We start from the raw sequence: 19,191 nt of genomic DNA, 5'->3' as shown, positions 1-19,191 counted from the left end.
TTATGTATATGCTACAGCCGATCTTTCAAGAAGACTGGACATATACAGTATGTTTCTCAGTACATATGTTAGGTGTCTTATATGTATGTATGTATGGGTATATGATTTGCTAAGAGCAAAATGTATGTACAAAAACTATAAACATATGTGCTATGCTTTGTGCGCAAAGCGTCACATCAAAAATGTGCCCTTCAAAATAAAAATGTGTCCTCTTCAATGCTCAGCACCCTGCCCTAAAAAAAATCCTAGAGTGAACACTATGAGGCGCAGACAGGATGAGTGACTCACAGCGCATCCTGCAGGACACTATAATTCTCCAGTACCCGCCTCCCCAGGATGTCAATGCCGGCATGTCCCCAAGACGCCTGCTGTTACGTCCATGCTCCTTGCCCATCAGCATGCTGCTCAGCACCATGCTGTGTGACAACAGTTGTCTTCCTGCACAGAGGCCGGCATATATGTAAGATCATCGCTGACTAGAGGAAAGTCCTCCTACCCCCCATCGAGCATGGTAAATATAGAGATCCTAGGCAGCTACAGATATATATATTTATTTATTGATATATATATATATATATATATATATATATATATAATTTTTTTTTTTATTGATATTGAGACATTATATATATATATATATATATATATATATATATATATGAATAATACTTCAGTTGGTTATATATAAATAATCTGCCTCACAAGTCCTGCTTGTGGAACTACAAGTCCCAGGTTCAGTTGTCTCTTAACAATGCACTCAAGACCTTCCTGATTAGGTTGGTATCTTCCCCTTATTCCGGCATCCATCATTAGGTAATATCTGCAACTCAATTAAAAAGAAAGGGTGCACGCTATAGCACATAAAACCCCAATTTTATTAGGACAACCCCATACAATGAAGTACTGAATCACATACCAACAGTGGCGGTATAAACCACCGCAAGTAACATCAGCATGAAACAAATGTGCACAACGCAGGTGACATTCAGCAGACCACCACAGCAGGAAAGGTCATTACATCATCAAAACGCCATGCCATGACCCCAACTGCTGAATATGCCACCTGTGCTGTGCACATTTGTTTCATGTTGATGTTACTTCTGGCGGTTTATACCGCCACTGTTACGTGATTCAATACTTCATTGTATGGGGTTGTCCTAATAAATTTATATATATATAAATATATATATAAATATATATATATATATAGGTTTAGAATGAAATACCTACAATCAAAATACCAACAATTGACCTCAAGGTCAACATACCACAACACACTTAAAATACAGACACTTACAATGTCAACGGGTCAATAAGTCGACACACGTTTTTCATTTTTTGGGTGTGTATGTAGACATAGGTACACCCTATAAGTGTAAAGCTGCGCTCGCACACTATTATATTCCCTTTCCATATCCTCTGAGATGGTAAAGTATGAACAAGTCTGTTCCACTGAAAAGATCATGAAAAACTCATGTCGTCTTTTTGACCTGTCGACATTCTAAATGTCGGTATTTTGACCTTGTCGGTATTTTAAATGTAGGTATTTTGACCGTCGGTCAATGGTTGTTGGTAAGCTGACCGCATCCTATGTGCTGTACCTGGGAATGCAACCTGTGGACAGATAAGCTGATATTTATTGTTTTTCTTGTACGTGTGCTACAGTACCTACCATTTTCTTTTTATGCTGTTTTTATGTATTTTTTTTATAATTAAAAAGTGTGAAAATTGCATAGTAGTAAAAGACAAATTATTTCTTGTGGGTCACTATCCCAGCTACACACAGTTTTTTGGTACACAAAACGTGTTTTTTTTTAATAAGATATGTGGTTTTAAAACCGTACACACGATGTTTGCTTTTATTTTCTCTTTTGTGTATACTGTACCTTGGAATTTTAATGGTCATATGACCGAAGAAAAAAGAAAACGCTAAGATTTCTCCCAAATTATGTTAGCACTTTTTTGCACTATATATGTCACTTTATTCACTAAAGAACACTTTTTGACAATAAGTCACTTTAGAATTACTATCTGCACTAGTAGGCACTTTTTACAAATCTTCACTCTCTCTCTCTCTCTATATCTATCTATCTATACACACACAGGTTGAGTATCCCTTATCCCCTGCTGAGATAATGCCACATTTATATATTATATATCTATGTAATCTAGCTATATATACACATAATATATATGTCATTATCTCAGATACTCAACGTGTGTATGTATGTATGTATGTATGTATGTATGTATGTATGTATGTATATGTATATATATATATATATATATATATACACACATACATACAGGTTGAGTATCCCTTATCCAAAATGCTTGGGACCAGAGGAATTTTGGATATCGGATTTTTCCGTATTTTGGAATAATTGCATACCATAATGAGATATCATGGCGATGGGACCTAAATATAAGCACAGAATGAATTTATGTTTCATATACACCTTATACACACAGCCTGAAGGTCATTTTAGACAATATTTTTTATAACTTTTTGCATTAAACAAAGTGTGTGTACATTCACACAATTCATTTATGTTTAATATAATTATACACCTTATACACACAGCCTGAAGGTCATTTAATACAATATTTTGAATAACTTTGTGTATTAAACAAAGTTTGTGTACATTGAGCCATCAAAAAACAATGGTTACACTATCTCACTCTCACTCAAAAAAACTCCGTATTTCGGAATATTCCGTATTTCGGAATATTTGGATATGGGATACTCAACCTGTATATATATATATATATATATATATATATATATATATATATATATATAGTCCCTCTATTGCTGAATAAGCAAATGGCACGTCACTCCAGGTTACTGAAAAAAGGATTTTAAAATCACAGTTTTTTCCTATATCAGGAGTGCCGGATGATTTAAAGATACATATATATATATATATATATATATATATACACACACACACACACACACACACACATACATGCATCCAGAAAGTATTTGCAGCGCTTCACTTTTTCCACATTTTGTATGTTGCATCCTTATTCCAAAATGGAATAAATTATTTTTTTCCCCTCAAAATTCTTCACAATACCCCATAATGACAATGTGAAAAAAGTTTTTTTGAGATTTTTGCAAATTTATTTAAAGTAAAAAAAATGAAGAAATGTGTACATAAGTATTCACAGACTTTGCCATGAAGCTCAAAATTGAGGTCAGGTGCATCCTGTTTCCACTGATCATCCATGAGATGTTCCTACATCTCAGTTGGAGTCCACCTTTGTTAAATTTAGTTGATTGGAGAAAATTTGGAGAGGCAAACACCTGTCCATATAAGGTCCCACACTTGACAGTGCATGTCTAAAGCACAAACCAAGCATGAAGTCAAAGGAATTGTCTGTAGACCTCAGACAGGATTGTCTCGAGGCACAAATCTGGGGAAGGGTACAGAAAAATATCGACTGCTTTGAAGATCCCAATGAGCACAGTGGCCTCCTTCATCCGTAAATGGAAGAAGTTTAGAACCACTAGGACTCTTCCTAGAGCTGCCCGGCCGTCTAAACTGAGCGATTGGGGGAGAAAGTCCCTAGTCAGGGAGCTTACAGTCATGGTCACTCTGTCAGAGCTACAGCATTCCTCTGTGGAGAGAAGAGAACCTTCCAGAAGGACAACTATCTCTGCAGCAATCCCCCAATCAGGTCTGTATGGTAGAGTGACCAGACGGAAGCCACTCCTTAGTAAAAAGCATATGGCAGCTCGCCTGGAGTTTGTCAAAATGCACCTGAAGGACTCTCAGACCATGAGAAACAAAATTCTCTGGTCTGATGAGACAAAAATTAAACTCTCTGGCGTGAATGCCAGGCATCATGTTTGGAGGAAACCAGGCACCGCTCATCACCAGGTCAATACCATTCCTCCAGTGAAGCATGGTGGTGGCATCACACTGTGAGGATGTTTTTCAGTGGCAGGAACTGAGAGACTAGTCAGGATAGAGGGAAAGATGAATGCAGCAATGTACAGACACATTCTGGATGAAAACCTGCTTCAGAGCGCTCTTGACCTCAGAATGGGGCGACGGTTCATCTTTCAGCATGACAACGACCCTAAGCACACAGCCAAGATGTCAAAGAAGTGGCTTCAGGACAACTCTGTGAATGTCCTTGAGTTGCCCAGACTTGAATCCGATTGAACATCTCTGGACAGATCTGAAAATGGCTGTGCACTGACGCTTCTCATCCAACCTGATAGAGCATGAGAGGTGCTGCAAAGAGGAATGGGCGAAACTGCCCAAAGATAGGTGTGCCAAGCTTGTGGCATCATATTCAAAAAGACTTGAGGCTGTAATTGCTGTCAAAGGTGCAATAACAAAGCATTGAGCAAAGGCTGTGAATACATATGTACATGTGATTTCTTAGTTGTTTATTTTTAATAAATTTGCAAAAATCTCAAAAAAAACTTTTCACATTGTCTTTATGGGGTTTTGTGTGTAGAATTTTGAGGGAAAAAAATAATTTACTCCATTTTGGAATAAGGCAATAACATAACAAAATGTGGGAAAAGTGAAGCGCTGTAAATAATTTCTGGATGCACTGTATATTATATATATACATCACTACAGACATCCTATTGTCTGGCCCTAACCCCCTCCTTTTCCCCAGCATGCTATCTGCCCTCACCCACTATAATATGTCATAGGACCCAGATATAGTGGAGTAGGACCCCAATTTTATAAAGTGAAGGGTCCCTGGGACCCACAAATGTTTTAGCTTGGCACAGTAACTGGTATTATGAGCTGCATATTACATAAATAAGCAGTGGTCTGCATGAGGGACGTTAAGTGTAATTCCATACAGGTATGTAATAACGGTTACAGAACTTGTATTTATCCAGTGCCCTTTTTTCAAAACTTCTTCAATCACCCACAACTTCACCACAGGAGGGTAGAAAACACTTCTACATTGCAACATTGTGTTTTTAATGTTTGCAAATCATGACAAGCTTAATGGTACCATTAGGAGATTTAATTAGAAGGCTGTTAAACAGGACAAATTGGTGTACTTGAGTTTCCCCATTCTAAGCACTAAAAGGTTGGTTAACGATATCAATTTGCTATTTTACAAGACATTGGAAGACAAAGCTCTCAGATTTCACCCATTATGTGCTGGATCCCAGCAGGGTCAGACTTTACACTTTGATGTACTATCCACAAATAATTTAAATTATTATGTTAAACCAAGAAGGGATGAGAGGATTAGAAATAGGACAAGGAAGAAAGACACAAATGGGGAAAAAAGTATAAAGATAAGATACTGTATTCTGCAATATACTTACTGTTGTATGCTTAAACAGCGAAGGCTCATCTACCACAGAAGCACCGCACAAAGATACCATCCACTCCAGATTTTCTGCAGAAATAGGACATGTAATAGACCAATATAAACTTTTTTAAGTTGCCTTTGGTTCGCATTTCTAAAATGAACCACTTTCTAATACTTTTCTGGCTTATTGCCACAGATATGGTTTGCCCAAATGATCAACAAAAGTAAAAGGTGTTCTTCCCTCCTTCTCAGTACCTGACAATTTGACTAAACAAAGAAGGTACTTTACTTCATTATACCACTACGGCCTTGCCACAATACAAGTGGGTGTATGTGAATATCTGAGTCACTATTAATGACTCCTTATGCAACAGAAGGATTATACTGGATTTTAAGAGCAGTAATATTTCTACCTTACGCACACTGGGCATAGAGTTGTAATTAACAGAATTAAATTGCAATGATAATTTGGCCAGTCAATAAAACTGATCATGCACTGAACATAATGTTCTAGCAAACTAAATCACTAGTCACCTGTTTTTTGCTTCTTCTTTTTTTTTACACAGAAAAAATTAAAAATCATATATAATCATATATCTATATATATATATCTCTATATACGTACACACACACACACACACACACACACACACACACACACACACACACACACACACAGCAGCAGAATGGATATTGGTATGCCTACTTTTTGTTCACCATATGATTTGGTACTACCTTTCTATGCACAAGATCGATTATGCCAGGAAATTAGCACAGGAAAAATAAACAGTCCTTATGGAGAATGGAGTTATTGTTCTGTCGTTTATCTGGCATTCATCTCAAAGATGCGTACCGAAAGGTTGCATTATCAGTGAGCAGTATCACATAAGGACATTAGTTACTATTTAGGAGACTTACCTCTATTTAAATCTTTAAAAGATCCATAACAGCAAATCTCGAAATCTGTCAGGAGCTGATAAGAGACAAGATAAACAGGGACTGAAACTTTTACATAAAAAAAAAACTGAGCTGTTGACAGACTGTTCAGCCCTATTGTACTTTTACTCCATTACTAAAAAATTGAAAAAACAAACAAACAAAAACCCCCACCCCGAAACAATAATGTGCCAAGTGAATATATTTCTAGCATGGGTTTAGCAGCCTCTGGACTTTTTCAGTTTCAAATATGGATTAATTTAGCAAGAACAACCAAGTTGTGGTCCTGTCTTTAAATTAAAATAATGAGAAGAAAAAATCCAGACTGAGGTATGTGTTGCAGTTCTCATCTAGTAGGCATTTGTCTGTATTTTGATTAAAGATGGATGCACAGCTTATTAAGGGTGACTATCCGTGTAAATGCAAACGGAAGTGCCGAAAATATTATCATAAGTAAGGCAATGTTCTTCACTAATAATTCCATGACAACAATGCCAGGAGAGCTATCAATGCCCACAGGGACAGGAAGGTGGGCAGAAATCTCTCCCTAGTTCTCAATTCCCACTGCTGTCATTTTAGATGCACATTAGATTTTCTTTTAAATGGCACAAGCTAAAAATGCAGCAAACAATGAGATTTCTGCATTTATGGTTAAGCCTTTTTTCTCTGAATCCTTTTGGTACAACGGATACCTGGCGGTATAGAGTTTCATGTCTGTTATTTGGACATGGAAGATTTGAATAATAACGAAGATTTTTTCCGTCCATTGTAACTGGAACCCTAGCTGCCCAATTTCATTAACATTTATACAGTCCTCCACGAGGAGAGCAGATTTAACATTTGGGTGTCTGACTCCTTGTCATCCAGTACGACTAATGGAGCAAAGACTAGGGGCATTCTGCACTAGAAACAGTAACAGAGAGAAAGTAGCATTCTCCACTGTGGTCTGGAAAATATCCTGTTTGGGACTGAACAAAATATTCCCATAGTGTAGAAGTGACAGTAGAGTTCTATTGGAATCTTAATCAATCACCTGAGCCGATGCACTATAATTTCTTCACTGGGTGTGCTTGCTCCTCGCCTCTATGCCCCCTCCCACAGGCAGCTATAGGTAAAACGGTGCCTGAAGGAGAAAGGACATATATGAGAGAAGGAACATAATAACAAGTGGTGGTTAGATTTATACACCAGCACACCACTAACATACAACGGCTGGTAACAACAACAGCTGAACAGGTAACCACATAAAAGAGAGCCTGCAGAAAAGTCCACGCACTGAGGCGGGTACCCAATATCCCTTATGGACTACGAGAAAAGGATTTACTGGTAGGTAATTAAAATCCTATTTTCTCTTGCATCCATAAGGGATATTGGGGAGACTTAGTACGAGGGGGATGTCCCAAAGCTTCCAGAATGGGCTGGAACGTGCGGAGACTTCTACAGCACCGCCTGCCAAAACTGGGTATCCTCTTTGGCCAGGGTATCAAACTTGTATAACTTAACAAAGGTGTTCTTCCCCGACTAGGTAGCTGCTCGGCATAGTTGTAAGACTGAGACTCCACTGGCAGCCACCCAGGAAGAGCCCACTGATCTTGCAGAGTGTGCCTTCAGAGACTTAGGAACAGGTAAGGCTGCCGACACATAGGCCTGATGGATAGTAAGCCTAAGCCAACGAGCAATGGACTGCTGTGAAGCAGGGCAACCGTTTTTCTGCGCATCATACAGCACGATCAAGGAATCCATCTTTCTGATCCGAGCCGTTCGCTTGACACAGATCTTCAAGGCTCGCACAACATCCAATGCCTCTGGAGGAGCAGAAGCGTCAGAACTTGACGGAACCACAATAGGTTGATTCAGGTGAAACGCAGAGACAACCTTCATTAGGAACTGCTGCCTAGTCCGGAGCTCCACTCTGTCCTCGTAAAAGACCAAATATGCACTTTTACACGATAAAGTCCCATATTCTGAGACGCGTCTAGCAGAAGCCAGGGCCAGTGACATCAAGGTCTTCCAAATGAGGTACTTGTCTTCTACCATCATCAGAGGTTCAAACCAGGATGACTGCAGAAATTCCAACACATTCAAATCCCAGGGTGCCGTAGGCGGCACAAAAGGTGGTTGTATGTGGACTACACCTTGCAAGAAGGTCTGAACTTCTGGCTACAGTGCCAATTTCTTCTGGAAGAAAATGGAGAGAGCTGAAATCTGGACCTTAACGGAACCCAGACGTAAGCCCTTATCCACACCAGCCTGCAGGAAACGTAAGAAATGCCCCAAGTGGAACTCTGCAGGTGGATACGTGCATTCCTCGCACCAAGAGACATATCTCCTCCAGATATGATGATAGTGGTTTGACGTCACAGGTTTCCGGGCCTGAACCATGGTAGCAATAACCTTTTTGAAAAGGCCCTTGTGAGCTAGGATGTTCCGTTAAACCTCCATGCCGTCAAATGAAGTTGCCGTAAATCCGGGTAGACGAACGGCCCTTGTTGAAGAAGATCTCTTCTTAGTGGTAGAGGCCAAGGGTCTTCGACGGACATGTCCAGAAGATCCGCGAACCACGCCCTCCGAGGACAATCCGGGGCAATCAGAATTGCCTGGACTCCTTGATGTCTGATTAGCTTGAGCACCCTTGGGAGCAACGGAATCGGAGGAAACAGGTAGACCAGCCGGTAAGGCCAAGGCGACGTCAGTGCATCTACTGCCCTCGCCTGAGGGTCCATGGTTCGTGAGGAATAGCAGTAAAGCTTCTTGTTGAGACGAGAAGCCATCATGCCTATCTGTGGGCAGCCACACCGGTCGATGATCTGCTGAAACACCTGATGGTGGAGTCCCCACTCCCCCAGGTGGACCATGACTACTCAGGAAGTCCATTTCCCAGTTGTCCACTCCCAGAATGAAAATGGACGACATTGCTCTTGCATTTCTTTCCGCCCAGAGGAGTATCTTTGACACCTCTCGCATGCAGGCTCTGCTTTTTGTCCCTCCTTGTCGATTGATATACGCTAATCAATAAGGAAAAAGGGAAAGGGGAGATATCTTCTGCACAAGTCGAAAATTAATTAGTATTCCTTTAAGTATGATACGTACCCCATTAATACATGTATTGTAATTTCGATTCACAATCATATGTTGGGGGTGCCGCCATAGACAATAAGATTGAGGACAAAAAAGAAGATAGAGAAGATTGTCTTTGTTGGCACACAATGAGAAGAAAAGATTAATTGGTCTAAAATATAACTTTTAATGTCAATCAATTAAAATGATGTGAAATATATATGGAAAAATATTATCAAATAAAAGATACCGTATCAATTAAAAAATATTCACTGTGTATCATTTATTGTATTCCCATATGTAATGATAATAGTGTTTGTAGGGCCAGGACCACTGCGTGGTGGTCTCACTATTGCCTTTTTAATATTTTGGTAAGCTTTAGTAAGTACAGCTATAGAATTAGGGTCCGACAAGTTACTGCAATTCTCAATATCCTCAATATTATTTGCCTTTGAGGTGTGGATCGTCCTTAATTCCCTATTGTCATAACAAATGATTTGAGAGTCTGTCCACCCAAGTGTTGGTGCCTGGATATGACCTTGGCATAGATATCCATTTGTCAGTGGCATTCAATTCCCCTGCCTGCGTTGCTATAATGATTTGTATACAAGTACAACAGCAGAAAAACATTTCCTCTAGGAACTGCTGTTAGAAGGCTTATTGAAAAGAGCCACACTGTGACATATTAAACCATACAATGTTGCGGTTCTGTTACCTAGTGCCGCAACACTAACAGCTTATACAATTGGGTCGCTTCCCTTTACAGAAGGGCTCATAAGTGGAATAGAGCAAGCTATAATATAGATGCGACTGCTCGGGGTCCTTAAATTGCAACAAATGCTGTGATTTTTGGAATTATAATATCCTTGTCTGCAGGAACTGTTGTAACAAAAACAGTTTTAAAGTCACATTCTTTATCTTGTGATTAATTGTTTCAATTCCTGCTAGTCAATCACAGCCTGATTAGTACAGTATATTTATGCCAAATGTCATATTATTTATGGCAAAAGGGTTCATGTCATATTCTATACCACTGGGTTAGCCACCTCAATTCCTTCATTGAGTATCACTATTATACTGAAATGATCAGCTTCATATCATTGTGATGACCTATCGTAGAGAGAGTATTTATGTAAGGCTACTATCGTGTACCCATATTATCCCATACACATAGATATTCTTTATATGTGTTGTGTATAGCACATTGCCTTAATTCAAATGGTATAATTAGCTCTGTATATAAGTCCTGTCCAAAACAGTTTCTGAGGCATGTAATCCGATGCTGCTGCTGGGCTAGTTTAAACAGGGTAACTAATGAATGCAGTCATATCCCATGCCGCAAATTTCTACATTAAATGTCACCGTTGTACTAAATTAGTCGGCTTAATAGGATTGCAGGAACCTATCATGGAGAATGTTCACATGAGGCTACTGTTGTACACATATATATTCCCATTCACATATGTATTCTCCGTATATAGCACACCGCCTTGATTCAATTAGTGTGATTAGCTCAGTGTGTGAGTCTTATCCTAGGAGGTATGAATGAGAAACCACTGGGACATGTAGCCAAATGCTGATGCCAGGCTGATTTATACAGAATGGCTAATAAATGCAATTATATCCCCCAAGTGGCATGCTGTACTGCACTCAGTATTACCCGTATCTAGCACCGTAAATCTATTGCAACCTAACATATGGAATATTATTAAGAAGGCACAGAGATATATAGTTACTGGATTTCATCACAGTTAGTATATCCAAATAGCAGCTCTGATGCGTATATGCCGTATGCTGCATTAATTCACTCAAGCTCATATATTAAACTCCATATGCTTAGAGACCTATAGTAAGGATGTTTCACAAAGAGCCATTAGGCACGTGCATTGTACGAAGTTGTTTATAATTTCAGTTAATTGTTGCACCGCATGAGATCTGGTAAGGCCCAGCGTGCAAGGTATCTATACACACTGCTGTGGCGTTGTCAGACTACCTGGATCGCGTGATTCTTAAGCAGAGGAGAGGCCTGAAGCGGAGCATTTTAGATTGTCCGAAGTACCAGAATGTTGACTGGATGGAGGGCTTCTCGGGCTGACCACCTGCCCTGGAACTGCGCCACTTGGGTGACAGCTCCCCATCCTCACAGACTCGCATCCGTTGTGAAGAGGATCCAATCCTGAATCCCGAAACTCCAGCATCCCAGGAGATTGGAGGACTGTAGCCACCACAGGAGGGAAATCCTGGCCTGAGGTGACAGCCTTATCATCCGATGCATCTGTAGATGTGATCCGGACAACTTGCTTAGGAGATCCAATTGAAATGTTCTGGCATGGAATCTCCCATATTGGATCGCCTCGTATAAGGCGACAATCATCCCCAACAATCTTATGCAGAGATGGATGGATACTCGAGCAAGTCAGAGAACCATGCGGACCATCTCCTGAAGTGTTCTTGCTTTGTCTCCACCGGGAGGAACACCTTCTGGGCCACAGTATCCAGTAACATACCCTGGAACAGGAGCCGCTGAGCTGGCTCCAGGTGGGACTTCTGTAAATTGAGAATCCACCCACGGTGGGACATAAGTTGAACAGTGTGGTCGATCTGGAGCAATAAAAGCTTGCTGGATCTTGCTTTTATCATAAGATCGTCCAGGTAAGGGACACCACTGACCCCCTGGACCGGGAGCTGGAACATCATTTCCACCATTACCTTTGTGAATACCCTAGGAGCTGTGGACAGGCCGAAGGGCAGTGTCTGGAACTGGTAGTGGTCGTCCAGCAGGGCAAACCTCAGATAAGCCTGATGAGGTGGCCAAATAGGAATATGAAGGTAGGTGTCCTTGATATCCAAGGAAACCATGAATTCCTGTTCTTCCAGGCCCGCTCTCAAGGATTCCATTTTGAACTTGAAAACCTTTAGGTAAGGGTTCAAGGACTTTAGATTCAAAATGGGCCTTAGCGAACCGTCCGGCTTTGGTACCACAAACAGGTTGGAGTAATAACCCTTGCCTCGTTGTGGTACTGGAATAATGACGTGGGACTGGACCAACTTTCTGATGGCCTGTTGCAACGCAACTTGCATATCCTCCAAAGCTGGTAAGCTTGGTTTGAAAAAGCGTTGGGGAGGAGCACCGTCGAACTCCAACTTGTAGCCCTGAGAAATGAGGTCCCTGACCCAGGTATCCTGGCAGGAAACCTACCAGACGCGGCTGAAGTGACAAAGTCGAGCTCCCACCTCGAGATCCCCTCGGGGTGGGTGGGCACAGTCATGCTGAGGACTTAGTGGAAGCAGAACTGGTGCTCTGTTCCTGAGAACCGATGTTTGCAGGTCTTTTCGACTTACCTCTGGTGCCGCTATTCGTATTGGAGACATCCCTGGCCCTAGATCGAATTCTGTTAGCCCGAAAAGGACTGAACACGGATAGGAACGTCTAGCCGGTAGGGCCCCAGAGGGAAGAAACGTAGATTTCACTGCAGTGACTTTAGAAATCCACGTATCCAACTCAACCCCAAAGAGCCATTCCCCAGAAAAGGAGAGGGATTCCACACTGCGCTTGGATTCTTCATCCGCTATCCAATGATGCTACCCTAAGGTCCTGCACGCCGACACTGCCATGGCAGACGTCCTAGCACTAATATTGTCCATTTCCTTGAGCGAGTGACACAGGACGCATACAGTGTCCTGAATGTGCTTCAGGAGAGTCACCATAGTGACCAAAGGCATATCCCTGGAGAGGCCCTCCTGAATCTGAGTAGCCCACGTATGAATGGCATGGGTCATCCAGCAACCCACTATGCCTTTGCGATACACCTGCTGCTGTGTAGATAGAATTTAGTGTAGTCTCTATCTTTCTGTCCACAGGGTCCTTTATGGTAAAGGAGCCCGCAGCAGGCAGCACCGCCTTTTATGACAGTCGAGAGACTGAGACGTCAGCTCCCGAGGGCTCTTCCCGGAATATCCTAAACTTCAGCAGCAAATGGTAAAGTGTGCAAAGATCGTTTTGATTCTTGGTATTTTTTGTCTGGATTTTTCCAGGCTAATTTAAATAGGTCATCTAACCCTGCAGAATCAAGGAAAGTGATATTAGGCTTGTTTTGTGCAAAGAAAAACGACTGCTGTGACGCAGTGTCCTCTAGCGGGTCCCCCCCAGGAGGGTCCCGTATGCCGCACCCGCATTCTGCAGCAACATGAACCTGGGGACCCCCTTAGCGAGGCCCCTAGTTTGTACTCACCACAGTCGTCACCTTCAGGCTACTGTTAGGGGTGTACGGCGTGCTGCGATTGCGACAGCTAAGGTGCAGTGCCCCGCTGAACAAACAACCTCTCAGGACGGTGGTCCTGCAGCGGGGAAGCATCTCTGACACCTCGCAAGGGCGGTGACCGTCCCTCCCCCTAACTTCCACGGTGCAGGTATGCTGTTGCCCAAACAGGATACCGAACATAATAAAACTTTAAAAGAAATTTAAGACAACTCTCTGGAGCTGAAGAGATGTGCATCCTCTCCTGAGGGCACTTTTTTCTAAACTGCCTGTGGGAGGGGGCATAGGGTGGAGGAGCCAGCACACCCAGTGAAGAAATTTTAAGTTCACCGGCTCCTTTGGACCCCGTCTATACCCCATCGTACTAAGTCTCCCTAATATCGCTTATGGATGCTAGAGAAAAAATATATTGTATTTAAAAAGTATGCTCTTGTAGTATACTTTCATCTATTTCAGCATTATAATAGTACTTATCACACAATATACTACTGAAATACTGCCTAAACTGGAGGATATCCTAGTCTCACACTGGTTGATAATTTTCTGCTTGCATTTTTAATATGAGAAAAAATAAGAATTTACTTACCGATAATTCTATTTCTCGTAGTCCGTAGTGGATGCTGGGAACTCCGTAAGGACCATGGGGAATAGCGGCTCCACAGGAGACTGGGCACAAAAGAAAAGCTTGAGGACTACCTGGTGTGCACTGGCTCCTCCCCCTATGACCCTCCTCCAAGCCTCAGTTAGGATACTGTGCCCGGACGAGCGTACACAATAAGGAAGGATTTTGAATCCCGGGTAAGCCTCATACCAGCCACACCAATCACACCGTACAACTCGTGATATGATACCCAGTTAACAGCATGATAACAGAGGAGCCTCTGGATAGATGGCTCACAACAACAATAACCCGATTTGTTAACAATAACTATGTACAAGTATTGCAGATAATCCGCACTTGGGATGGGCGCCCAGCATCCACTACGGACTACGAGAAATAGAATTATCGGTAAGTAAATTCTTATTTTCTCTGACGTCCTAGTGGATGCTGGGAACTCCGTAAGGACCATGGGGATTATACCAAAGCTCCCAAACGGGCGGGAGAGTGCGGATGACTCTGCAGCACCGAGTGAGAAAACTCCAGGTCCTCCTCAGCCAGAGTGTCAAATTTGTAGAATTTCACAAAAGTATTTTACCCTGACCAAGTAGCAGCTCGGCAAAGTTGTAAAGCCGAGACCCCTCGGGCAGCCGCCCAAGATGAGCCCACCTTCCTTGTGGAGTGGGCTTTTACAGATTTTGGCTGTGGCAGGCCTGCCACAGAATGCGCAAGCTGAATTGTACTACAAATCCAGCGAGCAATAGTCTGCTTAGAAGCAGGAGCACCCAGCTTGTTGGGTGCGTACAGGATAAATAGCGAGTCAGATTTTCTGACTCCAGCCGTCCTGGAAACATATTTTCAGGGCCCTGACAACGTCCAGCAACTTGGAGTCCTCCAAGTCTTTAGTAGCCGCAGGTACCACAATAGGCTGGTTCAGATGAAACGCTGAAACCACCTTTGGGAGAAATTGAGGACGAGTCCTCAATTCTGCCCTGTCCGTATGAAAAATCAGGTAAGGGCTTTTACAGGATAAAGCCGCCAATTCTGACACACGCCTGGCTGAAGCCAGGGCCAACAGCATGACCACTTTCCATGTGAGATATTTTAAGTCCACAGTGTTGAGTGGTTCAAACCAATGTGATTTTAGGAAACCCAAAACAACATTCAGATCCCAGGGTGCTACTGGAGGCACAAAAGGAGGCTGTATATGTAGCACTCCCTTAACAAACGTCTGGACTTCAGGCACTGAAACCAGTTCTCTCTGAAAGAAAATCGACAGGGCCGAAATCTGGACCTTAATGGATCCTAATTTTAGGCCCATAGACACTCCTGCTTGCAGGAAATGCAGGAATCGACCCAGTTGAAATTCCTCCGTCGGGGCCTTTTTGGCCTCGCACCACGCAACATATTTCCGCCAGGTGCGGTGATAATGCTTTGCGGTTACATCCTTTCTGGCTTTTATCAAAGTAGGGATGACTTCGTCTGGAATGCCTTTTTCCTTTAGGATCCGGCGTTCAACCGCCATGCCGTCAAACGCAGCCGCGGTAAGTCTTGGAACAGACAGGGTCGCTGCTGGAGCAGGTCCCTTCTCAGAGGTAGAGGACACGGGTCCTCTGTGAGCATTTCTTGAAGTTCCGGGTACCAAGTCCTTCTTGGCCAATCCGGAGCCACGAGAATAGTTCTTACTCCTCCCCGCCGTATAATCCTCAGCACCTTGGGTATGAGAGGCAGAGGAGGGAACACATACACTGACTGGTATACCCACGGTGTTACCAGAGCGTCCACAGCTATTGCTTGAGGGTCCCTTGACCTGGCGCAATACCTGTCCAGTTTAATGTTGAGGCGGGACGCCATCATGTCCACCTTTGGTTTTTCCCAACGGTTTACAATCATGTGGAAGACTTCTGGGTGAAGTCCCCACTCTCCCGGGTGGAGGTCAGGCCTGCTGAGGAAGTCTGCTTCCCAGTTGTCCACTCGCGGAATGAACACTGCTGACAGTGCTATCACATGATTTTCCGCCCAGCGAAGAATCCTTGCAGCTTCTGCCATTGCCCTCCTGCTTCTTGTGCCGCCCTGTCTGTTTACGTGGGCGACTGCCGTGATGTTGTCCGACTGGATCAGCACCGGCTGACCTTGAAGCAGAGGTCTTGCTTGGCTTAGAGCTTTGTAAATGGCTCTTAACTCCAGGATATTTATGTGAAGTGATGTCTCCAGGCTTGACCACAAGCCCTGGAAGTTTCTTCCCTGTGTGACTGCTCCCCAGCCTCGTAGGCTGGCATCTGTGGTCACCAGGACCCAGTCCTGAATGCCGAATCTGCGGCCCTCTAGAAGATGAGCACTCTGCAACCACCACAGGAGAGACACCCTTGTCCTTGGGGACAGGGTTATCCGCCGATGCATCTGAAGATGCGATCCGGACCATTTGTCCAGCAGGTCCCACTGGAATGTTCTTGCGTGGAATCTGCCGAATGGGATTGCTTCGTAGGAAGCCACCATTTTTCCCAGGACCCTTGTGCATTGATGCACTGATACTTGGCCTGGTTTTAGGAGGTTTCGGACTAGCTCGGATAACTCTCTGGCTTTCTCTTCCGGGAGAAACACCTTTTTCTGGACTGTGTCCAGGATCATCCCTAGGAATAGAAGACGTGTCGTCGGGATCAGCTGCGATTTTGGGATATTGAGAATCCAACCGTGCTGCCGCAGCACTACTTGAGATAGTGCTACTCCGACTACCAACTGTTCCTTGGATCTTGCCCTTATCAGGAGATCGTCCAAGTAAGGGATAATTAAAACTCCTTTCCTTCGAAGGAGTATCATCATTTCGGCCATTACTTTGGTAAAGACCCGGGGCGCCGTGGACAATCCAAACGGCAGCGTCTGAAACTGATAGTGGCAGTTCTGTACCACAAACCTGAGGTACCCTTGGTGAGAAGGGTAAATTGGGACATGGAGGTAAGCATCCTTGATGTCCAGAGACACCATATAATCCCCTTCTTCCAGGTTCGCGATCACCGCTCTGAGTGACTCCATCTTGAATTTGAACCTCTGTATGTAAGTGTTCAAAGATTTTAGATTTAAAATAGGTCTCACCGAGCCATCCGGCTTCGGTACCACAAACAGCGTGGAATAATACCCCTTTCCCTGTTGCAGGAGGGGTACTTTGATTATCACCTGCTGAGAATACAGCTTGTGAATGGCTTCCAATACCGCCTCCCTGTCGGAGGGAGACGTCGGTAAGGCAGACTTTAGGAAACGGCAGGGGGGAGACGTCTCGATTTCCAATTTGTACCCCTGAGATACCACCTGAAGGATCCAGGGGTCCACTTGTGAGTGAGCCCACTGCGCGCTGAAATTCTTGAGACGGGCCCCCACCGTGCCTGAGTCCGCTTGTAGAGCCCCAGCGTCATGCTGAGGACTTGGCAGAAGCGGGAGAGGGCTTCTGTTCCTGGGAACTGGCTGTTTGCTGCAGCCTTTTTCCTCTCCCTCTGCCACGGGGCAGAAATGAGGAGCCTTTTGCCCGCTTGCCCTTATGGGGCCGAAAGGACTGCGCCTGATAATACGGCGTCTTCTTATGTTGAGAGGCTACCTGGGGTAAAAATGTGGATTTCCCAGCAGTTGCCGTGGACACCAGGTCCGATAGACCTACCCCAAATAACTCCTCCCCTTTATAAGGCAATACTTCCATATGCCTTTTGGAATCCGCATCACCTGACCACTGCCGCGTCCATAACCCTCTTCTGGCAGATATGGACAGCGCACTTACTCTTGATGCCAGTCGGCAAATATCCCTCTGTGCATCACGCATATATAAAAATGCATCTTTTAAATGCTCTATAGTCAGTAATATACTGTCCCTATCCAGGGTATCAATATTTTCAGTCAGGGAATCCGACCAAGCCACCCCAGCACTGCACATCCAGGCCTGAGGCGATTGCTGGTCGCAGTATAACACCCGTGTGAGTGTATATACATTTTAGGATATTCTCCTGCTTTCTGTCAGCAGGTTCCTTAAGGGCGGCCGTATCAGGAGACGGTAGTGCCACCTGTTTAGACAAGCGTGTGAGTGCTTTATCCCCCCTAGGGGATGTTTCCCAACGTGCCCTATCCTCTGGCGGGAAGGGGTATGATGCCAATAACCTTTTAGGAATTATCAGTTTTTTATCGGGAGAAACCCACGCTTCATCACCCACTTCATTTAATTCCTCAGATGCAGGAAAAACTACAGGTAGTTTTTTCTCACCAAACATAATACCCTTTTTAGTGGTACTTGTACTATCAGAAATGTGTAAAACATTTTTCATTGCCTCAATCATGTAACGTGTGGCCCTACTGGAAGTCACATTCGTCTCTTCATCGTCGACACTGGAGTCAGTATCCGTGTCGGCGTCTGTATCTGCCATCTGAGGTAGCGGGCGTTTTAGAGCCCCTGATGGTCTTTGAGACGCCTGAACAGGCACAAGCTGAGTAGCCGGCTGTCTCATGTCATCAACCGTCTTTTGTAAAGAGCTGACACTTTCACGTAAATCCTTCCATAAGCCCATCCACTCAGGTGTCGACTCCCTAGGGGGTGACATCTCCATTATAGGCAATTGCTCCGCCTCCACATCATTTTCCTCCTCATACATGTCAACACAGTCGTACCGACACACAGCACACACACAGGGAATGCTCTGATAGAGGACAGGACCCCACTAGCCCTTTGGGGAGACAGAGGGAGAGTATGCCAGCACACACCAGAGCGCTATATATATGTTGGGATAACACTATACAGAGTGTTTTTCCCCCTTATAGCTGCTGTTTATATTATACTGCGCCTAATTAGTGCCCACCCCCTCTTGTTTTACCCTTTTCTGTAGTGCAGGACTGCAGGGGAGAGTCAGGGAGACGTCCTTCCAGCGGAGCTGTGAGGGAAAATGGCGCCAGTGTGCTGAGGAGATAGGCTCCGCCCCCTTCTCGGCGGACTTTTCTCCCGCTTTTTTCAGGAATCTGGCAGGGGTTAATATACATCCATATAGCCCTGGAGGTTATATGTGA

General features: G+C 43.7%; 1 protein-coding gene across 2 annotated transcripts in view; it reads right to left on the bottom strand.

Moving 5' to 3' along the window:
- BRCA1 (BRCA1 DNA repair associated) overlaps positions 1–19,191 on the bottom strand; it is a 373,734-nt gene that overhangs the window by 56,700 nt on the left and 297,843 nt on the right. For both annotated transcript variants that reach the window (XM_063960070.1, XM_063960071.1), the window contains exons 20-21: positions 6,226–6,280; positions 5,321–5,394 (exon numbers count right to left, since the gene is read on the bottom strand). In XM_063960070.1, the coding sequence (XP_063816140.1) occupies positions 5,321–5,394; positions 6,226–6,280 (129 nt within the window). The remainder of the gene's footprint in view (positions 1–5,320; positions 5,395–6,225; positions 6,281–19,191) is intronic.

Source organism: Pseudophryne corroboree, chromosome 3 (assembly GCF_028390025.1).
Source record: "Pseudophryne corroboree isolate aPseCor3 chromosome 3, aPseCor3.hap2, whole genome shotgun sequence".
Lineage (NCBI taxonomy): Eukaryota > Metazoa > Chordata > Amphibia > Anura > Myobatrachidae > Pseudophryne > Pseudophryne corroboree.
The sequence above is the reverse complement of the archived record's forward strand: the minus strand, read 5'-3'. Positions and strand labels throughout refer to the sequence as shown.